The sequence below is a fragment of the Perissodus microlepis genome, chromosome 13 (genome assembly GCF_051167445.1).
Source record: "Perissodus microlepis isolate ML-2025 ecotype Zambia chromosome 13, ASM5116744v1, whole genome shotgun sequence".
Lineage (NCBI taxonomy): Eukaryota > Metazoa > Chordata > Actinopteri > Cichliformes > Cichlidae > Perissodus > Perissodus microlepis.
The window spans coordinates 23,164,083-23,191,801 of NC_140473.1; the positions used below are offsets into that span (position 1 = coordinate 23,164,083).

Consider the following 27,719-nt stretch of genomic DNA (forward strand, 5'->3'; position numbering starts at 1 on the left):
TCTTCTAATTTTTCATTCAAGAAATGGAGAGTAATATAAACAACAACAACAACAACAAAACACATACACACTGATGTCTACAGTATTATCTGAAAATTCCCGAAAGTCTGGCAAATACCTGGTAGCTTAAAGTAAAAACAAAATAAGAAATCGTGAGTAACTGCTATGAGTTCGGCTGAACTTCCAACACTAAAAATGAAATCACGACTAAAGTACGTTTCTATTAATAGTACTTTTCCAGCTAAGCAACTCCCGCACAATTGGGGGCAGTCATGTTCCAAAAAGTTCTAGCCAAGGAAAAGCAAAAAGAAGAATGCCATACCTTTGAATGTTGGATACCGGGGGAATCTACTGTCCAAGCACTATTATACAGTAAAGTCTGCAATCTACAACAACGCAATGGACACCAGCCCAGTATTACTAGGTAACATTACGAAGTCTTCAACCGATGAGCTAGCTTAGCTAAATATGTATTTTGGTGGGATGGCTTACGGAATTTCCCAGGAAACCTCGCAAATTAATGCCCAAATTTGCATGTTGAAACATACATGCACCGACTTTATGTCAGTGGGCTCTTTTTAAGTTGAAATACCGAGACGGCTTCTGGTATAGAGTAAGGTTAACTTGTTTAGGCAGCTGAGAGGGTCGATACGTCATGGCCAGCAACCTCTGGACAGTGTTACCTAGCGACGGCAGTGCTAGCCAACAGATTAGCACTGACAAGCACTGCCGTCGCTGTGCGTCCTTCAGTCAGTAGAATGAAAGAAAAAACAAAAAACACGTAATTTCCCTCCACACAAGCTTCTGCTGTGTTTCAACTAAAGGATACATCTCAGGGTATATTGAAGTGTGCATTTAATATAGGTTATGTGTGAAAATCAGTTTTAAAAGTAAACTAAAGAAAGTTCTCCCACCTTTGTAGTCTTCTTGTTATCTTCTCTTTGTGTTGTATATGCACACCCAAACAGTGTATTGATTATGAGAATTATTAAGAGGTATCACTACTGAACTATTTACAGTGTCTTATTGCCATTTTTCGTGGTTTCCTGCATTAAATTGGTAAAATAAACTTGTATAAGCAGTACTGCATTGTTTAACTATTTATAACATGTGAAAGCAAGATTTTTTTTCTAAATTATTAATTTTTTTACCACATGAAGTGAGTCAGAACTACAGCAGATAGTTTCCAAACATAACTCTACTAGGAATTATGCTGAGTGTAATCTTGGTCTGTGGTCATTTTAATTTTTTTTAGGTATACTATAGCGGATTGACTTTCATTGATGGCATCCATATCTAAAGCCCAGTTGGCTCCCTTGCCAAGGACAGAGGTCCTTGTCTATTGGGTGCTTTCCTTGGGCTCTCATCTCTACTCTTTCTATCAACTTCACAGGTTCAGCAAAGGTATAGTAGAAAGATGAGTACTGAAATATTAGTTGGATAAAATGAGAAAAAAATAATAAAGCTGTTATATCCTGTTTTTGGCCCAGAGTATGAAGTGGGATTAGAGAGAGAATTCCAGTTGGAAAAGGGCCTTGTTAAGGGTTTTAAAAGGGTAAGTTCAGTGCTGAATTTATTGATTGAAAGCCATGTCTGAACCAACAGACTAGATTTTAAGACTTCACAGTGTACTAAAGGTTTGTGGTAATTTCCAGTTAATTTTAAATTTAGAATAACAAAATAATAATTTCAATTTAATCGATGCATAGAAATAAAATACCTTAACAGATTTACATTGTTTAAAGCTGCTTTTGAACAGGTTTCAGGTGTTATAAGTGCATTGTTTTGTTATCAGGACCCTTTAGATTTTGAGTGGAATTTCTGGACTGACTGGGCTAAGCACTCTTTACTGTGGACTCTGATTGGTCATGCTGTCTTATCAAGATTAACCAGCATCTTTTACCCCAAGGTATGAAGCTGTTGCTACAGTAATCTTTAAATATAATATAGGTGGCAAACAGTTTAATCCCACACATTTTTATGTGTTTTTCCATCAGCTTAGAGTGCCAGCACTTGCGATATATGGCTTCTTAGCAGCCAGCAGTGTTTTGGGGATTAAAGGTGTGAGTGTGCTGCTGGTACATCTGGGCTTGTCCTTTTCTATGGCCCAGCTGCGAAAGCCCGCTCTGTCGTGGGCATGTAACCTGCTGCTGCTCTACACACCTCATATCAACGAACTTCAAGACATCCAGGTGGGTTGACTTGGCTTTAACTCCTACAATAAATCTTTTCCTGTACGCTTGTAGGTGTTCTGAACACCTACAAAGCAACACCTAGTTCAAAAACTAACACAAAAATAGTAACTTTGACTGCATCAACAACAAACCACAGACTGTTCTGCAACAACTGTTTTATTTCTACATTGGTATTTGCAGACAAACACAAAGCCACTAAATCCTACACAAGGGGCTTGTGTAGGATTTAGTGGTATCTGCCAGTGAGTGTTTTTTTTGTCCCATCCGTTTCTACTGTGTCCCACTGTAGAAACAGTGGCAGACTAATCCATCTGTAGATATGAAGAGATCATTGTAAGATGGTAAAAACACAGCAGTTCTTATTTCCAGGAGATTACATGTCCTTTAAAACATGAAAAAAAATCTTTTTTTTAACTGCTATCCCAGCTGTCATGGGGCAAAAGGCAGGGTATATGCTGGACAGTTTACCAGCCCATCACAGGGCTTTATAAAATCTATAAATAATAATGTTAAACTAGTTTTTTTGTAAAAACCTTTTGTTATTCTATAGCAGCATGATATCCAGTTACAATTTGAAAACTTCCTTTATCCTTGTGATTGTTACTAAATGTCATATTTGCCAAGAACACAAGAGGGCGCAAAATACTAAGGGAACCATTTGGTCACTTGCCTCCTTTCTACAGAATATCCACATCACATGGTTAGGGTGAATTTATTTTGAGTATATTTATCTAACAGATCAATTTCCTCCATGATAAATGATAAATAGAAATAATTTCAGATACAATGCAAACATTTAGATTCATTTTTTAATGTTACTTAACCATTTCACTATAGTCCACTTATACTGTATAAATAAATAGAATATATATTTAGTGTCTATCTTAGTGCTGTTACTACTAATGCAAGGATTTTGATGGAATGCGTAATATGTAATTGGTCTTCCCACTGTATTACACAGAGAGGCTGGTATGAGAGTGATGAGGAGCACTATCTGCTGCTCTTCAGCGTTGCTGTTTGTGGTCTGCGCTTCATCAGCTTCAGCCTGGAGCACTGCTGGAGCCCTGAAGACCAATGCAGTGTTGTGCAGCTTTGCTGGCTGTTTTCGTATACCTTCTATCATCCTTTTTTCTATAATGGACCCATTATAACCTACAAAAACTACATTGAGCAGGTAAGAGACATCAAAGCATTCTTCTAGATTAAACTGAGAATCAAATTTTCCTCTTTGTTTTTTTTTTTTTTTTATCTGCAAGAGACTGAAGCTGATTGGTGCTCCTGAGAGCAGATTTCCCTTTTACAGTACAAAAGAGCAGTAACATCACATGTTCACTTATTTTTTTAATCAGCTTATCTTTTTTGTTGTAGTTTTGTACTTATCCTTACATTATGTGTTGGCTCTTTTATTACAACCCTGAGATTTTTTTTGGGTGGAGGGGGTTGTGTGAATAAAGATTCACCTGGCAGTCCTTAACAACATGCTCTCTTGCTCCACTGACAGATGCAGAAGTCTGCGGAGGAAAATAACAGGGATGAATCTGCCCTTAGTTACTTGGTGCTCAGATTAGGACGGATCATTTTGTGGTGGTGTATTGCAGAATACATGATCCACGTCATGTACATGCACTCCATCCAGTCTAATGAGACCTACATAGAAATTCTTCCTCCTTGGGCCTTAGGCAAGTCTTGATACTCTGTTTTTTTCCACCAACAGCACAGCTTTCTTAAAATTGAAACTTTACATTTACCTACTACATGCTACCACCACAGGATTATGTAAGTTTTAAAACGTTCTCATATATGTGTGTATTTGTTTGTTTTTGATATAATAGTTTATTTGCACTTAAATTAAATATCAGCCCACTCTAAATTAGCAAAGCTGGTCTCTGACATGCACATAGAGTCAGATATACAGTTTATGCAGGTGGTTGTCTAAAATGTCTTTCATAATTTTTTTGAATGTTAAGCAAAAATTGGTAACATGAATTTTAAAACACCTCTTGGATTATGAGCTTATGTCGAAGATGATATAATAGAGAAAAAAACACACTTGAGTAATCCAAGGTTACTGGTTATATGTTAAACCTGCACTACATCTGGTTTATACCACAAACGTCTGGGCAGTCGTGTTGTTGCAATCTGAGCACAGTTTGCTTATTGACACAAGCGAACTGGTGCCATCTAAACCTTCATTTCTTTATATTTTGCTTCCAAGAAGCCACACTTTCTTGTAAGTGGTATTTTAAAGCAAATGTCTTGAGGCTTTCTGAAGGTCTGAAATACTTTGTTACTATTAGCCTGTTGCAAAAACATAATTTGTTCCAATTTTCTTCGTTCACTATATGAAAAATGCCAAGTTTGACACACACAAAATATTATTTCTGCAACAAGGAGATTCCTAAAAAGCTGTTCGCTAGACAATTGGCATATCTGAAAATTTGAAGAAATTGGACAAGTGGCCTAAAATCACGATACTGCAGATGAACAAAAAGGTCATATCCTTAAGAAATTGGAAACAAAATCCAGCAAAGGACCTAAGAGATGCTTCTGGACCCGCAGTTGGTTCGTGTGTTCTTTGCCAGAGCTTCATCAGATATGGTCTTAGTGGAAGAGTGGCCATTATGTATGCCAAATTATACAAAAACTGGACTAAAAATCACTGATCTTATCTTTTAGATCTTATTGAGTAATTAATCCAAATTTGAAATTTTTGGTTTAAATCGTTATAAATATGTAGAGAGGAGGTCAGGAGAGAGGTACAAGTGGAGGCTCTGTCATGGTTTGGGGCTGCATTTCAGCCAGTGTTGTCAGGGATTTGGGCAAAGTTGATGGAATTGTGAAGAAAAGTATATCAGATTTTGATCCACCGTGCTGATCCCAAACATACTGCTAATGCAGTAAAACAAGCCTGGATAGAAAACCACACATTAGAAAACATCAGTCAGGGATCGACAGGCAACATCCAAAGAAGAGCTTTGGAATCCTGGAGAACTATTTCTGAAGACAACTTAAAGAAATGACAAGAAAGCTTACCTAAGAGAGTTTATACTGTGTTGCAAAATAAAACTGGATATACCATGCAGATGATAAATAATAATAATTAAAAAAAAAAAAAAAGAAAATAGGAAGAAATGAAGTTTAGATCAAGACCTTTGGACAATAAGATGACTGGAAAACCTGTGGAACAAACAAATCACATCTAATCCTCCTTTCCCATATATCTTTTGAGTTTTTACTATAAATATAACACTGGCCTAACATACGTTTGAGGATTATATAGAACTTTTTTACAATAAGAACTTTTGATTTCACCACCTACTTTCATTTTTGTCACAGGTGGTCTTGCTCTAGCTGTCGTCCAGTTCTTCTATGTGAAGTATCTGGTACTGTTTGGCCTTCCATCCATGCTCGCTACTTTGGATGAGCTGGTTCCCCCCAAGCTTCCCCGTTGTGTCAGCATCATGTACAGTTTCACAGGCATGTGGAGGTAAGACAGTGGAATCAATTCTGGGAAACCACAGTGATAGAATAACAAACATAGTACTATACTGGTCTTACAGCTTTGCTAAATATTCCCTTTACTAGAAAAGCTACCTTTCCTCATGTCCTTAAATTAAAACAAAGTCATTTATTGTCAAGTTTCAAAGTGGGCGCAGAAAATAGTTTCATTTTATGTTGTTAATAGTAAGAACAACAGGTTATCCTACACAAGATCACCTGAAGATCATCAGACTCATCATAATGATAAGCACATGTTAAGCTATTATTTTTAGGCCAATTTGTTTTCTTTAATTCATAATTAGCAGGTTTGTTGCAGTGTTGCTTAGACAGCAAGTAAATTATGAAACAAACTGAAACCTTGTAGAGTAAAACCAAAAGCTTTAATAATTCAATTTTACTTGTGTGTCAGTTAAAGGAACCTGGATATTTCCGGTTTATTATTATTTTACGCAGTGCTGTGTAATTGTAAGAAACAGGAAAGATGCTTTGATTTTTTTCTGTTTTGTGGTTTAGAATGTGCTCGTATTGAATTATTTCTGTCACAATGAGCGGAAAAAATAATAACTTGTCTTTTCACTTATTTTTTCAATTAAAATGAAAACTAGTCTAATAGATCTATTCCTAGTTTATACTGAAGGGGTCACAATTGCTCAAGTTAATGAACATGCAAAGGAAAACGCTTGTTACAAGGGACAAGGAATCTTATTCAGCAGGTATTTCATTAACAAAAACAATAACACACTGTGTATAAGTATATAAATAAGGATGAACATTTGTGCTAGAGTGCTGTTAGTATTTAGCCTTTGCCACTTCAGAAAATCTCTTTATGTATTTATATAGTGCAAAATATACATTCATTTCATCTTATCTATTACAAGCTTATACAGTGCAGTTATTTGTTGTTTAGCTCTTAAATGATTCACCCCTATGATCAGGTTTCATGTGTATGATGATGGCAGGTTTTATTTCATTTTTATGGGTTAAGGTTAAGGGTAGACAGTTGAAACAACTCTTCATATCTTAAAAATAAATCCTCCAAAGTAATAATCATCATCACAATGAAGTTGAATTAACATCTCTCTACAAGAGCTTATATCCTGCATCAAGGGACGCTTTACTGCAGGACCATTTTAGCTTGGCGTATAAACTAGCAGCTTATTATAGCAGTGGGCAGTTTTTAAACAGAACAAAAATACCATTAAGTGCAAACCTTGAACATATTGCCGTCTGCAACAAAAGGAGCGACTCAAATTGGGTTTAGATCCTGGTTATAAATTACCAGAGTATCCCAGCAGTTTGTCACTTTCTCCCAGTACAATCAGTCTTGTTCCCAAATGTAATTAACAGTGAGAAATTCCCCATATTTAGAGTACAAAAAGCTGAGCTAGAAGGCTGTGTGTTGGTATTACAGTAAAAAAAAAATGAAAAAAACCCAGCTGTAGGATAAACGGACCAGTGTGCTGACACTGATGCACTCCAATCGAGCCTGTGTGTGTGCACTGGTCGAATTCACTGATGGATTGCATAAAGCTATCCATCAACATTGCTGATGAAACAACTCCAGTTATAGACTGAGCCAAATCTAATCTTCTTAATGACAAAGAGGAAGCACATAAACACAAATGTGTAAACATACTTATTGCACAGGTCTCAGTTTATATGAAGCCCAGTGCTCAGCTGGTTCTTACTCAATGATATATTATTATTATGTAAATTTGTGACTCAATGTATTTTTTTCACTCTTAGGCACTTTGATGAGGGGCTGTATCGATGGCTCATCAGGTAAGAGGCACTTCAGCGATGGACTGACTAATTCCAATGTTAATGCATACTTAAAATGAGAAATGTCATCTAAATCAAGTAATGCCTCAAGAATATCTACCTATCTGCATCCATTTATTTGTCTGTCTTTATCTATGTCTGTCTTATCTAATATTTGGAATACTTTTGTATCGCAACTGTTATCTATTATGCAGTTAAAGAGCTTATTTCCTGTGGGGCATTGAACTTGTCAGCTGAATAACCTTAAAAAAAACATGCCATTCTCCTGCTGCCTGCCCACATTTTTCATCACAATGGATAAGGATGCTGCATTTGCATGTAGGCTTTCTCATGATTATGAGGTTGCATGTTGTTGGTGAACAGTTCCTCTATTGTGGCGCTGCCCGTGCACCCTGGAGAAATGCCTCCTTGTTTAATATGTGCATTTGTAATTTGCACACTTGTACTTTGGACAACACACATTATTGGTTTGTTCGCTTTTAATGATGCACACTTGGCTGAATGCAGCCTATTGGGAGTTTATGGTTTGCTTGGTGGAGGCAGGTTGCTACATTAAGGCAACGCTACAGTTGCATGGTTGTCAGAAAACACAGTGGAAATGTTCCCCTGTCTTGGTTATTATTTGCTAATTAGGGTTTTATTTTTTTTCTCAGTTGTGTGACGGGTACAGTATGACGGTGCATGTGTACATCTACTTTTATGAAAGAATGCATATTAGAGATTTAAAATGGCTCCAATTAATTTGCTAGAGATCCCAGAATTTAAATTGCAAATGCAAGTTTCCATTTTAATTTGTGCCCATTGGAAATTGTTTTCTCCTGCTTAATGGCATCAGTTGCAATTATCCTACCGCAGATGCAAAATGATACCCATGACACAATGCCCCCGACGTTCCTTCTTGCAAAAGTGCTTTTAAAGAGGTTTTAATGCAGTTCTGAAATTCAGTTGAAATTGTCTGAAGAGTGTTAGATGAGTGCGTAGGTGTTAAATGATGTACTCTACATGACTCACTGACACCCCGTCTCCCTGGGCAGCTAAGTGGCTCATTCTTCGCCATTCCATTGCGCTTTTCCTGTCTGTGTGCCACCGTCTCTCAGGTTCTCCATTTCACTCGCATTTAGTTATTGCCCAACAAAAGAGCTCTCACTGGGTTATTGATTGAATTATTGCAGCTACACACGAGCAGAAGCATTTGATCTCACACCTTAGTAAATATTGGTTGCAAATATGTAAGTGGGGGAATAGGTTGGGTATGGTGCAAGGTTAGAAATTAACTTCGGTTTTTAGTGCATTTAAAGCAAAACCGATTAAGGAAGCTGCATGCCTACACAACAACAATAATATATACTACACTCTATAATTCTTAATGACAGTCGATAAAACCTGTGAGCATGTCGTAGTCTGCACCACCTGCTTGGATTAATCAGGTGTTACATAACACATTGATTAATCAGAGATTAATGTACAGCATGATATTATCATATTTTGAAAAACATCTGTTTAGAATCCATCTACATCCAAATGAATGTATTAGATGGATAGATACTCTGCATGTTTAGGTATTCAGTTTCCTCTGGCTCTGACAATCTGGTACCTTTCCATCTGTTTTCGCACCTACTTTCATCCTCAATATGGCCGAGCTGGCCACTCTATTTCAGGCTTAGAAAATGCTGGCTCATCTTTCAGGAACATTGATTAGCCACAGGGTGGCTGAGATAATGAGTTCCCAGCTCAGCAACACTGCACACAATGATTTGTTTGTTAAGTGTGTTGGAGTGATATAGCATGTTCAGACTCTTGTCAGTACCTCTGGGACAGACAAGGTTCTCGCAGTATCTGAGGCAATTTTTCTTCACAACATGCTCTGCATTTGATAACGACTGGACGCTATTCACATCGAGTGTGTTATCACATGAGGTGCTATTTTTATACCACATGGAACGTAATCTAATCTAAACCACAAAAATGAACTGCAGGAGCTGTGCTATAGCTTTACTGTTTGATGAATTACCTCATGAGAATTGTCGCTCTTTTATTTAACTGTGTATACTCACAGTTTATTAACTGATATACTGAAGTCAGAACCAGGAGCAAAAGTGCGCTAAAGTGTTGAATAATACAGAATTTGTGAGTTTGACAGTGGGTTAAATGTGTGTGAATCATAAAAAAACACTTAAAAACATTAACCCTCCTCCAGAGTTGTTAATAGGTTGATTAATATTCTCTGGTTTGCCTCTATTTTTGCAACTAGACGTCAAAGCCACGTTTAAAAGTAAAATCAGCATGACAACGCAGTTTTTTCTGGTTCTGATTAATCCATCTTTGCATTGTGGTGCTATTGCAATGTTTTGCACTGGTTAGTCTTTACACAGGTTAGAATCCCCTTTTTTATTTATTCTGTTGACACTGGATTGCTGTTATTTTTATGCCATGTACTCGTGTTTCAGATACATCTATGTTCCACTGGGAGGTTCACGCCATGGTCCTCTTTGCAAAATGTTTTCCACTGGTGTTGCGTTCGGATTCGTCTGCCTCTGGCACGGTGGACATGACTTCTTACAGTACTGGGCCCTGATGAATTGGGCTGGAGTTCTGGTGGAAAATTCTGTGAAGTCTCTCTTTGCCTCGACCTTTATTCACTCCGTAGTTGTAAGTTTGAAATCCATTGACGGTGCTAAAACATTAGGAGGTTTAAATTACCTACTAAGTCTTTCATTTAAGATATGTCTGTGAAGGTTCTCAGTCATCCAGGTCATCGTAGTCAAAGGAGCTTGCAAAGAAAAGCGTCTGGACTTTAGACTAAAGTCAGCAAAGAGGCACAGAAAAGAAGACCAGACACCAACGAGGGAGGATAAGAAGGACAGACGCAACAACATTGTCATCCCCTATGTAGCCGGTGTATCAGAAAAACTTAGGAGAGTTTTCTCCAAGCATGACATCCCGGTGCATTTCAGACCCAGCAACACGCTCAGACAAAAACTGGTTCACCCGAAAGACAAAACGCCAAAACACAGACTTAACAATGTGGTGTATGCTGTACAGTGCAGCGAGGAATGCCCAGACCTCTACATTGGAGAGACCAAACAGCCACTTCACAAGCGCATGGCACAACACAGAAGAACCACCTCCACAGGACAAGACTCAGCAGTCCATCTGCATCTTAAGGATAAAGGACACTCTTTCGAGGATGCCAATGTTCACATTTTGGACAGAGAGGACAGATGGTTTGAAAGAGGAGTGAAAGAAGCCATCTATGTCCACTGTGAGCGACCATCTTTGAACAGAGGCGGGGGTTTACGACACCAACTCTCTGCCATCTATAATCCAGTTTTGAGATCCCTTCCCAGACGCCTTAACGCCCACTCACATCCTGGGCCATCTGACCTCAGGAATTCGCATGATAAGGTGGGGCCAGGTTTCACAATGAACACACCCGAAACTCTGGCTGATTGGGACCCACACCCAGTTTCACACCTTGGCTCAGGCGATTAGAAGATCATCAGGGGGTCCTTTTGTCCCTCTGTGGGGGGATACTCCCACTAGGTTTATATCTGGGACTCTCCACCATTTGACCTTAGAACTGAAGAAGCTTCTCGGATGAGAGGTGAAACGTCTTCAAGTAAACTTAAAGAAGTCCAGACGCTTTTCTTTGCAAGCTCCTTTGACTTTCATTTAAGATGTGTGGATGTAATAAAAATCTCTCCTGCAGTCAGAAATAAAGAGGTCATATTATGTTATTTAGTGAGAGATGATGCCTAGAGAGGGTACACTAATTACAGACTGGAGACAAACTGGCTGGATCTTGTCACATCTAAGTTAACCTCAAATATTCATGTTAGTAAAAGCCTGTTCCCAATTGCTTCTTTGGTCATAGCCTTGGGAGATGGTTCATGTTCTCAATATAGTGCTCATATCTGATGGCACACCGTGAAATCCACCTAGTTTATAGTCACACAGTTCATTTGTGCCAGGTGCCTCTCTGTTCCTTCTGCCATGTACAATAGAAATGTCTTGTGGTTCGCCTCTTAGTATTTATTTTTCTGATTTCCCAGGAGCAGAATTTCTCTGCGGCGATGAAAAGGCGATGCATCGCCCTTGTCTTTGCCTTCTCCACTGCTATGCTCATCCTTTCTAATCTGGTGTTCCTTGGGGGAATACATGTTGGCAGAATCTTCTGGAAGCGTGTCTTCATTCACGGTAAATTGCTTTCCACAACATTCACTCAGTGGGAATTGCGTGTGGCTTTATTTTGCAGGATTGTTTCAGCTGGCATTTGTACATTCTCCTGTGTGGATTATCAGCCATGTGCTCCTTTTAATTTGACAGCTGAGTTGCATTGTAGGTCATCACGTTTGCCCTCAGCGATGAGAGCAGCTAAATATTGTTTTTCCTAAAGCAACAGAGCGAAGCCAGCCAGTATGTACTAGAAAATAAAATCGGAAATAAAATATAAGGAATCATTAAAAATTTTGCTTCTCTGTAGGTTTGTGTATTTAACAGTTTTTCTAATTTAATTAATCTGCACAGGCGAATAAAGAGACATCTGCTTACGTGGTTGTGCCAGGACCTATTTTTCTCCCAGTGTCTCTTTTTTTGGCTCATTGGATACCTAAAGAAAGATGGCAGCGCCTCTTGAAGCCTGTCTAGTTACGATAAGCAGTCTGAGCTGCACTCGCTGCTGGGCTGGGAGCACAGTCGGTACAAAAAAGCCCATCAGTGGAATGTCACATCATCAATATTGTATATTAACCAAAACTTTAATGTGGAATTTTAATTGAGTTGAATATGAGTTTACTCATTTATATCGTTAAAATGTGGCAAACATAGAGGCTGATTAAAAGTCCAAAATGTAAATTTTTATTCAAAGCCGGCAGAGGTCAAAGACAGTAAAGCAAGCAGCCCTGCAAAGGATCCAGAAGAAGAGCAGGCAAACATTAAATCCAATTGTCAGTCACAAAGGAGACAAACACAAAAAGATAAGAAGGAATAAGATAATCTGGCAGAGATCTGTGGAAACTGACGAGTGTATCTATATAAAAACCGTTGGGTGAGTCGCTGATTTAACACGGGAGAGAAACGGGGAACAGGTGTGGAAGACGACACAAGAAAAACTAATAAGGCAGTGGCAAATAGAAATAAAATTACCGCAGGAAGTAAAACAGACGAGAAGCAGTGATTACAAAATAAAACAAGCAATAGCTTGAACCAAAACATGACATTTATCCACTTATGAGCAGCAGTGGAAGCTGTACAACAACAACATTTCTACCCTGTAAAGTTTGTACAAGTGTTGGATGTTAGGAAACAGCTGCTTAATTGCTTCATTCTCTCTCTTTCTTTCTTTCCAGCTCTTTCTTTGACTCTACTAACTCCTGAGGGAAATAAGTGAATCTTTAGCTGCTAAATGCATTTACCAGCGAGTCCCAGACTGCGCCAGTGTGCTTATGTTTGGTGCTGAAACTATGGTTTACACTGTGCTCATGAGAGCTGAAAACAGTTGCCTGCTGTTTAAAATAGGATTTTAAAAGGAACTTGAAGAGATGAAAGTTGTTACTAAGCTGATCTATGTAGTGCCAGGGGCGTTTTTTTTAACAATGACAGATTGTTGTTTTCATTCATTTAAAAAATACATATATATTGATGTGAAGATCACTAGTATTGATGTGAATGGTTTACTGTTAGATTTAAAGGTTGTGTAATATCACCCACGAATGCCATGGCACGAGGTAAACTCAGGTAACAGATAAAGGGCAAAAGACCGTCTTTCTATCTCATGCTGATTTTAGTTCATGTTGTGCAGTGAGTGTAAATCCACAAACTAAAGCACTTCTTTATTCCTTTTCTTTAACACTATTTATTATTTTAGCATTTCTGTTTATACCACAGTCTGTGGGATCTTAAAGTCAACCCTAAGCAGTCTGACAGGGTATTTTCCAGTCACCACTTAAAATTTTGTTGAAGGCAGCAAATGGTGCGTAACTTTACACCTCCTCTAGCACTCCTGACCTCCTTCGTGCTCACAAGACTGTAGTCTCGGTGTAAATAAGTTAAGAGGAACCTAAAAATAAGTGCATGGTGTTTGAAAATACCATTTCAGTTGTGAATTATTCAGAGCAAGAGCTACGCAATAGCTGAGAATCTCAGTTTGCTTTTATGGGGATTTATTAAGATCATTGAAATGCTAAAAATAAAGACTGGAAAATTAGAAATACATGATTTAACAAATCACTTAATAAGCTCTGTTCTTTCACTGATTACATGTGTTTTTGCACTTTAAATTGAGATATAATGGTTCCAGCAGAAACGCCTGAGGCAGTTACTTGTGTCTGCGTGTGTCCTCACAGGAAACTGCAGAGAGGGAGCTGTGGTTTCATTAACATGAGTGTCTGGGATTGTGAGTGGTGCAGGCAGTAGTGTAATTGCTCCCTGACCTTTCTGGCAAAATGTACAACAAACAATTTTCTGAACACACTGTGTGTCTTAAGTTGTTTGTGTTAACAGTGTCCCCTTGAGTCTTGCACCTGAAAGCCCCCATGTACTCTAAAGTTACAACTAAGAGACAGACCAAGTTTTAATTCAAGAGCACACAAACACAGCAAAAAGTACCACTGCACTGTTATGTGTGGGTTTTTTTGTTTGTTTGTTTATTGCACGCACAAATGTGCTGATGACATCTTCACTGTTACCCAAGGAGTACTTTTTGTGTTTCATTTTTAACTGCAAAGATTCCTTAAAGCTCAATTTAAGGCACATGAAGTCCTAAAAACGGCAATATTTCCCCTTAGAACATTTACCTAACATTGGTAGAATTGCTATATATTTACTTTAGGCAACAAACGTGTGTTGTTCCCAATTCTAGCACATTATTTTTTGTCTAAATAATAATAGTACTTTCTGGGAAGAGACACAAGTCCCTTCTGGGGTTGCGTCAGGAGGGACATCCAACATAAAAATCCTGCCAAAGCAAACATGCGGTGCTACCCACTGTGGTCGGCTTAGCAGATGACTCCCTGCATTTCATTTTACCATAGACTTTTACACCAGCTGTCCTTCTTATTTCAACCCTTCCAAGGATTTATATCTCCTCCAAATCTTGAAGCAGAAATCTTTTGTGTGTTAGGCCAGGTTGTTAACCACTACACTGTTAAGTCATAGTATTAGCGTTTCAGAAGCTAGTTTTTTAGTGTGCAAGCATGCTAACATTCAGTAAGTAGCACTAAACACATCTTGTGTATAAAATATAGGTGGAACCCTTGTCTGATTTGACTTTCTTTTCTTTGTTTATTTTAAAGCAGTCATCACTGTGATTGGGATAAGACCATAGAGTTGCTAAGCTAGCAGTGGCTAGTTAGCTTTGTTAGCTGGGTGAATCCATAATCCAGTGATAAGAAATGGGACAGAGTCCATAGAAAAACGACTGAGTGACTGTCAGTGGTAGGAAAACAATCACATTTTCCTCTACTTCTGCCTTTCTAGTGATATTATATAAACAAAGAGGTGAAAAAAAGAGCTAACCTACAATTTTTAAGTTTCTTCTTTTATCTGAAAAGTTGTTCTGGTCATCAGTTGGTTTTATTTTGTTTTTAGATTTTAGTTGCCTGCAAAAAACATTGCGAATAATCAAGAAGAAACGAAAACACCGAATACATTTTTAAAAAATACAATCAGTTCCAACATATTTCTGAAGTTACATTTGGCTAATAGTGTTTCTTTCAACTTTGCCTTTCTACTATGTTAGTTGTTGGCCACATTAAAGATTGGATAACTGACTGGAGAACATATTTCACACTGAGGGTGTTAATGAAATGCAGATACCTGCAAAGGCAAAACACTGGGATGTCTTGGCTCACAATGTACATGTAGGCTAGAGGGCTTTAAATAATGAATAAACAGGTGAGAAAGGCTTCATATAATGATAGCTTATGTGAAAATGGTTATACCCAATGTGATTAATAATTAGTTCATATTTACTAAAACATCAAGGCTTTTCTTAAAGATGGTTGCAATCAGACAGAAACGCACTATGCATACTACACAACACAAAACTTATCCTCCATGCGCCATTAAAATATTTTGCATCATAATAAAGCTTTTCTGGCCTCAGCTCATGTAACCTTTTTTTTACGCAGACAGAAAACTGACAGTACAGCTGTGCATAAAGCAGCCAGTGTGTACGTGAATTAGATTTTGGCATGAATAGAAAAGAATAGACCATTGAAAAGCATTGTGGGTGCAGGTGCAGGTTACTGAGATAATCTGGAGGCAGGCCAGTTGGGGAGGAGGTGCAGACAGCTGTCCTTACCTGCCTACACGACCCTCGGAGAAACAGCTAAATATAGAAAAAGGAGGGAAAAAACGTAACATGATGCAGTATGGCACAGGGAAATGAGCAAACCTACTCACTTAGCATATACTTTTAAGCTGCGTTTAAGCTTCATTCATAATTAAATAACTGACAACAACACATAGACTGCATTATCCAGATAGTTTGTAAATCGAAAAACATGCAAATATATTTGCTTTCTTTTTGTTTCAGGCTGGTCTACCATGGCCCCACCAATGCTAGCTTTCCTCTACTGCTATGCTCAGATTGGACTTGAGTGGACTCCTCACCCACCGTGAGTCACCTTGACTTAAGAGCAGTGACTGCGAATCCCTGCTACTGGACAGATACAACAACCTGCTGATTCCACTGCCTTGCTCTCACCAGCCAGAGTCTCACTGTGGTGGACCTGGCTCATAGCCACACAACCTGTCCAAACCTGGCTGAACTACGGCTGAGCAGCCACTTTCCAAAACCCGCAGGTCTGCACAAAATTTGTCTGTAAGCTGATACTTACAGAGAAAGTTTTCTGAACTTTGGGTGAAATGTAAGTGCACCCAAACTGTAATAAAATGCTGAAAATTTAGGGCAGTCTGTAATAGCAGCTCTGAGGCAGTAAGCTAGATGAAATCACTGCTATTCTAAGAAACTGTAAAAGAAAATGTGGACTCTGAATCTCTCTCTTGGTTATATGACTTTGACAAGGTATTGCTCGGAGTTGCAGGAAGCTGAAGAAAGTACCGTCTTCCTGTAGCTCTCCACAAAAAACAATCAGATGTAGACGGTTGACAAAAAAAAAGCATATCCAACTGCAGCTTTTGATTCAAAACACTAATCCTGTTGATTATCAGTTTATTACATCTGGGATGTAATAAATGACAAGCTGTTTTTGGCTTATTTGTTGTTACACACTAAATCACCTTTCATTTCCAAAATGTCAACATAACAACTAAATTTAGACAAAAGTAAAATCTCATTTTGTTGCAAAACTCATCTGCCATCTGTCCAAATCTGTCAAGTACTTGGTCATCAAGGACTGTCAGAATGTGCCTGCTCAGTCAAAGCAATGTGATTAACACTGAGGGTTATGAAACAGCAGAGTCCAATCCATTTGTGGTTTACTGTAAAGCTTTTGTTTCAAGGGGGTTTTGCAAGTCATAGGCTGATTACACATGTCAGAGTGACACTGCTGAATAATGTGCATTAGAGCTGATAGATGTTGTTGTGTGTGTGTGTGGGGGGGGGGTATTTAAGGCACTTTCGAATTGTATGTTCAAAGTTACACTGCCAGATTAAATGTCAATGTATATTACTCAATATTCACTCCATTTACTTCAAAAACAGGTATTATACTGTACATATTAAGAATAAATATAATATAGCCTTATATACACTCCGTGTTAATCAGTGTTGTTCAACTGTTCAACATTGCTAAGGATCGTAATGTAAATATCTAATCAGCTAATCACATGGCAGGAACTCATTGCATTTTAGCATGTAGACATGGTGGAAAAAGGGGATTTAAGCGACTTTGGACATAGCATGGTTGTTGATGCCAGACAGGCTCATCAGGGTATTTCAGAAACTGTTGATCTACTGGGATTTTCCCAAAAAACTGTCTCTAAGGTTTACAGTGAGTGGTCCAAAAAAGAGAAATTACCCAGTGAGCAGCAGTTCTCTGGGAGAAATGCCTCATTGATCCCAGAAGTCAGAGGAAAATAGCTAACTACTTTGAATTGATGGAAAGGCAACAGTAACTCAAATAACTAAGTCACGCAGAAGAGCATCTCTGAGTGCACACCACGTCAGCGCAGATGGGTTACAGCAGTGGAATACCACACCAGGTGCAGCTCCTATCGGCTAAAAATGGAAACTGAGGCATCACAATTCACACAGGTCAATAGGAGGTTAGAACAATCTTGCCTGCTCTGATGAGTCTTGATTTCTGCTGTCACATTTGGATGGTTAAGTCAAAATTTGAAATAAATGACATGAAAGCATGAATCCATCCTGCACTTATTAGCAGTTCAGGCCAGTGGTGGTGGTGTAATGGTTTGAAGAGCATAATTTGGGCCCCTTAATGCAGCGGTCCCCAACCTCCGGGCCTCGGACCGGTACCGGTCCGTGAGTCGTTTGGTACCGGGCCGCGAGAGTTGAGGCTCAGGTGTGAAATGTATAGTTTTCAGGGGTTTTATCGGTTTTCAGCGTTATTTTGTTATCGTTTTTATCGTTTACTCGGTTTTTCTTGGTCTTTTCACGTGTGTTATGAATAAATTTTCTTTTTTTCGGTACCGGTACTAGTTTTATTTTGTTGTATTTATCCGCGACACCTTAAAGGCCGGTCCATAAAAATATTGTCGGGCATAAACCGGTCCGTGGTGCAAAAAAGGTTGGGGACCGCTGCCTTAATGCACCCTGTCATAAAGGTTAGATTATCTGAAACTGGTTTCTCCACCCTGGCAATAGGTTCAATGTACTCAAATGGCCTCCAGAGTCACCAGATCTCAATCCAATAGAGCGCCTTTGGGATGTGGTGGAATGGGAGAGTCACAACATGGATGCGAAGATGACAAATCTTCAACTTCTCTCTTCAACAGTCTCTGATGACTGTTTCCAGCACCTCGTTTTATTAAGGCAGTTCTGAAAAAGGCAAAAGGGAGTCCGATGAGGAACTAGCAAGGTGTAACTAATGACGCTGATGGTGAATTTTTACTCCTGCACAATTGCCCCATTTTTAAAAGCAAGTGAAGAAATGACACAGAGGATGAGAGGGATCTCTGAAACCTCTTCAGTAATAACGATAGGGAAATCATCTTCAGGCACAGAGAGTCACCGAGGCATTGCTCCAAACATATGTCTTTTTGACATGTGTTTGATAGTTAATATCTATTAAGTTTTTTCATTATATGGAGGGGAGATTGTGAATTTAACTGACATCATAATGAGTGGTGGAAAAAAAAATGTAATGACTTAGTATTTCATTAGAGAAGCTGACACTTTTTGAATACTCTGTTGTAGCCAGATATTTTGTGGGTGCCAGCACCTACTACTTCTGCCTCAGCTTCAATTTTAATCCATTAAAAATGTCAGTATGCCAGTATGTTACAGGCTTTAAATTTTCATATTCTAGACCGAGGAACTCCTTAAGCCTTCCATAAATCATCATGCAAAAACAGCTTTTTTCTAAGGTTGATGACTATAATGTATGCAAAATGTGGTGTGTAAAGCTAGTTGCCAAAAGAAAGAAACATCTGAACGTGCCAAAACATAAAACAATTTATCTTCTTAATGTTTTTCTGAGTCACCCACTGTGTCCCGTTGAGCCTGGTTATTTACTAATATTTTTTAAAATACATTATTAAATGTTCTTGTAACAGCAGATTAGTGTTTACTACATATTTTAGGACAGGGATTAGGTACATCGATTACAATCAGTCCAACACTGTGGCTCTTTGATGAAATTTTGAAAAAGGTTTTGACAAAAGTGATAGTATATGACACATCAGTGTAATAATTGGTGAGATCAGCTCTACTGAAACTGTTTGTTACCTTTTGTTTTCCAGACTGATCCTTAAAGAGAGGTTGAAAATTTTTTGTCGCATGGCAAACCAAACTATGGAGAGTTGAATGTGAAAATGCATGAAAACTAATCAAATAACCATAAGCCATTCAACAGAAATTACGATTAATTTACCTCATTATTCAGTCACGTTGGTAGAAGAGAAAGAAATCTTCACATTAATCGGTTATGAAAGCCTGGAACATGTAATTCATTAAGAGTAAATTTTACATTTTAAAGTTTGACCAGTGAGCCACAGCACAGTTTTTGGCAACCAAGGCTACCAACTCCAAGGGATTTGCATCTGCTCTTTACCTTTCAGGGGTTTGTCAACATTTTTTAAACTTTATGTTTAAGTACTTAAGTAATCTGTGCTTTTCATGCAATGTGGCAAAACAGTCTGGGCTTCTTGCTATTCACAGTGCACAATAATGAAAGTAAACAGCTTCGGGGTACGGATTCAAGAAGGTTAGGAATTAGGAATTAGGTTAGGAATTAATGAATTTTTAGTCAGATGTGTCATAACTGAAAGCTATTACCTTGCCTCAGGGTCCTGAGTTTCACATGATCATGCCACAGCAACTGACTGTCCCCAAAGTTTAAATTGCTTAACCTGCACTGGTCTGCAATTTGGTGTATAAACACTTGTATGACACAAGCTTGTCTGCCCTTAAGTAACAGAAGTACATTGTAATCTGGACTCTGCTGTTCTGATAAGGCTCAGGTCTTTCCATTAGTTGATGTCTTTCATTGGGATAATCACATCTGTGGCACTAAGGAGGATCAGTGGGGGCAGTGAAGAATCCTCTTAAATTAGCACAAAAGTGTGAGGCTTATCTGACATAAGAAGATCAGCAGCAGAATACACCTGCTGGGTTACACCTTCTTAGAGACGCGTCCTAATCGTTAGCAGAGGAGCTATAACGCAACAACACGAAAGACACCCATGAACCATTGCCTGAAGAGATCTGACAGCGTGCAGCATGTATAAAATATTTATTATGAATAGCACAGTATGTCACAGTTCATAACACGGAGTTTCCATTGTGCTTAAAATACATTTCTCATCACATGACGTGAACATAGAGGCATGTGCATAATACATAAACCATACATAAAATTCAAATTCTGCTCTTTCTTAAGAATCCAAACGTTGCAGTACAACTTGTGCATATCTCTCTATATATCTATTTCTATATCTCAGTGTAGAGTTTGCTAACTAGGCAGCTTTCCATAGCTGACCACAAAAATAGATCAGTGTAAATCTTCTCAAAGGAGCAACAGTAATTTGGGTATTTAATGCTGCTTGGAAAAGGAGAATGGGGCAATATCATGAAGGCACAGTGTTGCATGCTTCTCAGTAGCAATCAAAGGTAACGACTTTAATATGTAAATGTTGATGTTATGAAACCGTGGTGCTGTACTTGGTAACTTAATGTTTTCTATATTTGCGTTGTTTTTTGGATCAGTTTTTTGTTTTTTACAAATGTTAAAGCAAAGAACTACATATTGCTTTCAAGCATTTTAGAGTGCATCCCTTTTAGGATTGTATATTTATGGCCTTGCCACAGGCCTAAGTGAGAGTACCCTGCACGGGCCATATCTTTGTTACTGAGCTGCATGAATCAGATTTGATGTTTTTTACTATTTTCATTTCACTTGGTTTTATGCCTTAATGGAACAAATGTAAAAGTAATATAACAGTAAATTTACAATATGAATAAAACCGATCACAATGATGGAATAAGGTACATACCAAATGATAGTCATAGGTTGTGTCATTCATAATAAAAGTTTAAATATATGAATATTACCAGCTCTGTCATTGATAAAGTGAAACAACAATTTATTGTGGCTTCAGTGAAAATATTATATCTTAAAGGGGACCAGTTACACTCATTTCCAGCTTCACATTGTTATTCTTGGACTCTACTAGAATAGATTTGTATGATTCGCAGTTCAAAATAAACGTTTAAACTTTGTTAGGCCTTGGTGCAGCCCCTCAGTTCATCCACTGTCTGAATCAAGTTGTTTTAAGGTTGTTTTGATATTGATTGGTGATTGGTTGCCTCTCACAGATTTTAACAGGTGGGAGGAGCTTCTGTTAGATGACCATATTAGGAATATCTGTTTTCTCTGACATCAACCAGTGTTAAAAAACAAAATAAAAACAAGAAAAACTCTTAAACCTGAGCATTTGGTTAAAAGGAATTAGTCGCACATGTACTAACCTTACTTTTTTAAATCTTTCACCATATTTAATGAAAGCCTCTAAAACTGTAACAAGAAAAAGCATAATAGATCCACTTTAATGTGCCATTTTTCACAAAAAAATCAGTGCAGGTGTTTTAATTTAATCTTCTGTTTGACACGAAGATTTAAAGTGTTGACATCTACATGACTACAAATCCATTGTTAGCCCTAGAAATGTTTCTTTCTAAAAGCCTCCTGTAATCACATATGGATTACATATAAATTACATTACTGGTATTCGTTGAGTTTTTCATTGTTGGTGGAAAAAGAACTGAGTTAAAATCCAATTTAATCAAGGTAACAATTGCAACTATTTCAGTTTTTTGCCTTAATGAGTTCTGGGTTTTCTGTCTGTCTCTTAGGAGACAGCAAGAGAGATGGATGAAGGAGGAGGGGGGGGGGGGGGGGGCATGCTGCTGCCATACAGCACACTTCATTTCCCTATTACACAGTTTTTAAACCACTGTTGAATCTGTTATTATACAAAACCAACGAGACTGATAATGATTACAGCCGTATGTCTGCGCTGAAGCAATTTCCCTACCCTTGGTGGAGTAGAGTACTAAACCGCTTAGTTTTCAGTGCACACTAAAATGGGTGTAACTGGTTCTTGTGTGGTTGTTGGATCATTTGCATAAAGTGGAGTTTAAATCTCGGGTGCTCAGCGGGCTGCACAAAGCATCCTATCACTCTCTAAGTATGTTTATGTGAGCGGCCCATTATTCTGCAGTTATTGCACAGACATGAGTGTGGTTTAAATCTTCTCACAACTTGTCACAAACATAGATATTGTTAAATTATACTTTAATGTTGTTTCAAGAATTTTGCATGCTATTGATGTAAACCTGACTTAGCATTTGCCAAATGTAGCCTCAAAACCGCCAAAGTAGGTCTGCTTTTTCTTAAAATAGCACAGTAACTTTACTGGATTTATCCTACGGTGTTGGGAATGAGTTTTGTTCAAGTAGCCATGCTTTATATGCTAAATTGTGAAAGCCGCAGTAACAGGTATTAAACTAAACCCTATCATTTCTTTTCTTTTTTTTTTCCAGATAACTTGAAATTGAACATTAAAATAGTCACTTACAAAAACAGATCTGAAAAGGAAAAAAGTTGCAGGCTCACAGCCAGAGATTTGTCAATTATCAGAGTCTGCGTTGAACTCTGTTGGCTTCAAACATAATGACTAGATGAGATAATCATCCTCATCTCATCTATTCATAGATAATAAATACGTTTTTGTCACATCTGTTTGCACTTTCAAAGCGTTTAAAAACATCTGATGGTTTATTTTGCTGCTAAGATAAAGACTTTGTCTTGAGTTACATAATCTTTAGATCCTTCTTTCATTACAGTGACTGAATTCCTCAGCGATGCCATCTGACCTCTTTTCCTCTCCCTTTGATTTGTGAACTCTTGCGCAGCAGCTTCATGAATAATCTGTGATCGAGAGGCCATGGTGATTTTTAGTGCCTTTTCTTTGGTTTTGAGATCACAATTCTTGGAGAAGCAGACCCCCAGACACTGGCAATAAACCTAATGAGTTCTCACTTCTGTGATGACATGCCCATTTATTTTTAGCAGGCTGAATTTTTGATGGAACATGAGTGTTGGAGTAAAAACCTCAGCATCTTTTTCCTCTCAGCTGTGTCCGTCCCAGCTTGTCTTTTGTGACGGAGAAAGCGCGCAGGGAACATAAATTATCCATGAGTGATGAATAATAAAGAAAAATGGTTATTTTTTTCTCATGAAAAGAAGTGCTTTTATTGGATAAATTCAGTAAAGCTCCTACTTTTTCCAAAGACGAACAAAAAGTCATATTATTTGTTTTAGAAATACAAGCGTTAATTTCAGTGATATAAAACTTTATTTCAGCTGATTGCAACCACTTTCCGGGCTTCATTACCTGCAGTCTGATTGTTTAAAAAATGACTCACATTTGCAGAGTATTATGAAACTTTCTTCCATTATTCATTGTTTCTCAAGTGCGGTGACAGATATCTTAGAACTAAATTGTACTGTAAAAGCTAACTGTGCCTTTTTTATTGCTTAATACCAGAGTGCATTGCTCTGCTTTACTTTGTTTCATGCATATTTTTCTCATTTAGGTTCCACTCAGTCAGCCTATCCACATTGATCACATTGATTGTCTATTGTATTTTTTTTTTGTTTGCTTTCGGAAACGTGATAGTGCGTCAATTTGTTTTGGTCAATAAAATTTAAAGTCGAAGGACAAATTTGATGATAATAATTGGCATATATGTAAACTTTTAGTATTTATCATGCAGGAATTATTGCAATCTGAGTTAATCCCTATTTAACAAGAGTTAAAGAGAAAAATGAAATTGTAGAGATTGTTCCTGTTATTGTACATTTTATTTATAATGATTGGAGGAATCTGCCTGATGCTGGTGTTCAATACAAAAAATAAATAAATAAATACATTTTGGGACTTGATAAAAATACAGCATTCTATGTCAACATTAAATTTCTACCCTCAGAGTCTACAGTAGTCATCGTGTTACGTAAAGCAAGTTGCTCATCAGTATAAACTAAATGTCTGTATGATACAAATGCAGCTCTTCTTGGCCAGTTAGACGCTACAACTACTGAAGATTATGTGGAATTGGGGAAAAACAAGTCTTTTGATATTAAAAAGAAATAATAGCATGTTCACAGTAAAATAAAATAAAGATGTTTCATTTAAAAAATTAAAAAATAATCACATTAAATCTATACTCTTACCAGCCATTTCATTAGGTACACCTGTTTGACTGCTTAACAAAAATATCTAATCAGCAAATCACATGGCAGCAGCTCAATGCATCTAGGCATGCAGATATCCAGTGAAGAGAGATGATTTAAGTGGCTTTGAAAGTGGCATGGTTTTTGATGCTAGACAGGCTGCTCTGGGTGTTTCAGAAACTGCTGACCTACTGGAATTTTCCCACGTAACCACCTCTAGGGTTTACAGAGAATGGTCTGAAAAAGGAAAACTGGATTTGGGTGAAAATACCTTCTTGATTCCAGAAAGCAGAGAAGGCGGGCAACAGAAACTCAAATAACTACTAGTTACAACCAAGATATGCAGAAGGGCATCACCGAATGTAGCAGCAGAATACCATACCAGGTGCCACGAGAAACTGAGGCTACAATTCACACAGGTTCATCAAAATTGGACAGTAGTAAGATTGGAAAAATGTCAGCTAGTCTGATGCCTGCTTCTAGCAGAATAAAGTCCCATGTCACAAAATTATATCATCTCAGACTGTTTTCTTAAAAATGTGAATAAGTTCGTTGTAATCAAATGCCCTCTGAAGTTACCAGATCTTAATCCAAAAGAGCACCTTTGGGATGTGGTGCAGCTGAAGATTTGCTTCATAAATGTACAGCCAACACATGTGCAGCAACTGCATGATGCTATCACATCAATATGGACCAAAATTTCTGAGCAATTTTCAGCATCTTATTGAATCTACATGTATGTCATGAAGAAATAAGCCAGTTCTAGAGGCAAAAGTGGGTCCAACCCAGTACTAGCAAGGTGTACCTGATGAAATGAAAGTGTATATTGTAACAATTAAATAATATATATTAACATAAACATACACCATCTATATGAAACACTCCTACAACAGCTATGCGTGATATGGACGATGTAACCGGTCACCCCTTTTAACCCTACACTGGACCTTCCACGGCATTCAGTCGTCGTGGGCTATGTCGACCCGACCCGTAGTTATATTTCTTGGGAGGGGCACATCAGGTTATGTGGAAGGTGTACGGTTAAAAAAGAGGTTTCCGGTTATCTTGTAAGTTATGCCGTAGATTTCCCGCTGAAGCATAATTCAGGCATTACTGCACCAAGTGTGTCATTTTAAAAAACATTTGAATGTCTGCAACACATTTTTTTTGTATTGACTGCATCATATTAAAAAGGGGTTAAAGATTTTTCCCACTCTGAAGGAAACTCTTCAATTTTTCAAAGCCAGAAGCAAGTTAATACATTTAAAACAGTTCAAGATCATCTGCATTTCACACACTCACCCTGAACATGTGCTCCGAAAAGACCTCCTAATAATAGCTTTTTTGTTTGTTTGCTTTCTCAAGTAAAAATGAGGACAAACAGAAATGTTAAATCATGCATGTTAACAGGATTAAAATGTAAAAATATACTTAAGGGACCATTAAAGTCAAAAATGGTCTGGTGATCTCAGTCCACTTTCTGACAGCCTGTTTTATTGTACACAAATTTTAGTTTACAAATATTGTGCAAATCGCCATTACTTTCTATATTTGTAAGAGTTTTGGCCACAGTCGGTACCTATAAAATTACTGTATGTATCACTAAAGCTGTAACATAGTAAACCTAGATATCAGGAAAGAGGGATAACTTGCCAATTGCTGCCTCACTAGTTAGCATTTCATTCAATTTTCCATGAAGCACATCTATTTGTGGTTTATTGAAATTAGGATCTCCGCTCAAACATGTTTTTGAAAATCAGATTGGTCGGGCAGAGTTATCTGTTGTTTAATTCATAATGATTCTGGCATCTGATATAATAACATAACTGTTTGAGGAAATTACATTAAGATTGATTCAGCATCTGCAAAAACTGTCCTCTTTCCCTGTCAATGTGAAATAATGCAAATGGATCGGCGTGCGGCCTCAATTAATCAAATATGCGCCAACTGCTATTTGAGGCAGACGTCTACTTTATGTGACATGCAAAGAATCTTTTACGAATGCTAACAAACCAGTGGGTCATGCTGCTTCCATTGGAACCTTCCAATGGAGATACCTCCTTCTCCTACCTCCCCCAAAATCTGAACAGACTTTTCATAAAATGCCACCCCTCAAAGTATTTTTCCATCATACGTATGTACAAACAGAGAGCTGTCAGTTTTTGTGTAACCTTCAGATATTCGATTCCAAGACATGAAAATCTAGGTTACGACCTCAACTTGTCAGCATGACGTTACCTTGCTACCAGGTAGGTACACCCTAGGATGAAGGCTGGTGCATCTTACTACACTGCTGCCTAATCTAAATGGTATACCCAGTGCGGTCTCAGCTATCCGAGTAATCTGCATATTACTGGATTCAGCTGAATTTAAGGTCAACTGTTGCTGGATGACTCTTTCATTCTTCAAGAGAAGATATCCTCTTTGTCCACTTCTGGTGAAGCAGGTCTAGAAATGTCAAAAAGATGCTGTGGAGAGCCAGAGCTTGAATGGCTGGCTTTCAGGAGTTTTAGCACTTCTGTGAGTTGCATTTCTAGGCCTGACATTCGAACATTTAGGTTCTTAAGGTCATCCTTTAGCTCTAGCTTGAGCTCCTGCAGTGAAGCCTGAAGTGTTTGCTCCGGGATGGGGTAGAAGAAATGCCTCATTTCTGGAGGCTGGGCAGGACTGCGGTCCTGAGGCGTCAAGCGGAAGTCACCCACTTTGTCCAGGCGTAACTCACTTTTGGTAATGCCGCTGTCACATGAGTCCGTCTTCTTTAGAGAGATTGGAGATTCTTGCACCTTGGTTCGTTCAGGTAAAGTCTCCATGGATTCAGCTTTAGACACTGTGTTCCAGTTGTCAGCTTTGGCCATCGACTCCTTAAAGCGACCCCAGCCTTTCAGTTTGGGTGGTTCAGCAGAGCGGCCACCAACCAAAGAAATGGACGATGGCACTTGCAGTTTTGCCTTATCTGTGACTGTACAGTTGAGAGGTGATGGCGATTGAGGAGTTGAAGATGAAGGTGTAGCTGGGCTTTCTGTTACAGTGACAATGCTGGTACTTGTAATAGCTGATTTATTTTTGGGGATGTCCACATAGAGAGGACCCTTCTCAATGTCTTGTTCGTCTGTTTCTGGTTTCCCAGTCGCCATGCGGGCCTCCTTCTGCTGTCGAAAGCGCTGGAAAAGTTTTCGTACTGGGTGATCTGGTGGCAAATTCAGAGGGGCTTCATTTTTACGGTTCCGTCTCTCCTCCTCTTCCCGTTTCACATCACTGATCTTTCGAAAAACGATCTGAAAGAGAATTTAAAGTTCTTATGACTAAAAGACCATCATTAAACCCCCCCCCCACAAAGTTTAATGACCAAAAGTTTCAGATT

The 27,719-nt window shown here is 38.3% G+C and overlaps 2 protein-coding genes across 5 annotated transcripts in view; one reads left to right on the forward strand and one right to left on the reverse strand.

The window, feature by feature from the left end:
* The first annotated feature begins 309 nt into the window (after nt 1-309).
* On the forward strand, nt 310-21,341 carry hhat (hedgehog acyltransferase). Its single transcript, XM_084949547.1, has 12 exons — nt 310-424; nt 1,256-1,404; nt 1,491-1,555; nt 1,796-1,909; nt 1,998-2,192; nt 3,157-3,369; nt 3,697-3,874; nt 5,532-5,682; nt 7,443-7,478; nt 9,926-10,127; nt 11,531-11,675; nt 16,015-21,341. Exons 2-12 carry the CDS (start codon nt 1,284-1,286, stop codon nt 16,098-16,100), a joined length of 1,506 nt encoding a protein of 501 aa, XP_084805673.1. The 5' UTR covers nt 310-424; nt 1,256-1,283; the 3' UTR covers nt 16,101-21,341.
* Nucleotides 20,341-27,719, reverse strand: part of kcnh1a (potassium voltage-gated channel, subfamily H (eag-related), member 1a) — a 59,864-nt gene continuing 52,485 nt past the window's right edge. For all 4 annotated transcript variants that reach the window (XM_084949543.1, XM_084949544.1, XM_084949545.1 and 1 more), the window contains one exon: nt 20,341-27,633. In XM_084949543.1, coding sequence (XP_084805669.1) covers nt 26,764-27,633 — 870 coding nt within the window. In that variant the 3' untranslated portion in view covers nt 20,341-26,763. The remainder of the gene's footprint in view (nt 27,634-27,719) is intronic.

Bases quoted from the DNA above. Each gene is read 5' to 3' on its own strand.
- hhat (XM_084949547.1), top strand. From the start codon at position 1,284: ATGGCATCCATATCTAAAGCCCAGTTGGCTCCCTTGCCAAGGACAGAG. The intron at 3,875-5,531 runs GCAAGTCTTGAT...TTTTTGTCACAG, and splicing joins TCTTCCTCCTTGGGCCTTAG to GTGGTCTTGCTCTAGCTGTC. The intron at 10,128-11,530 runs GTAAGTTTGAAA...CTGATTTCCCAG, and splicing joins CCTTTATTCACTCCGTAGTT to GAGCAGAATTTCTCTGCGGC.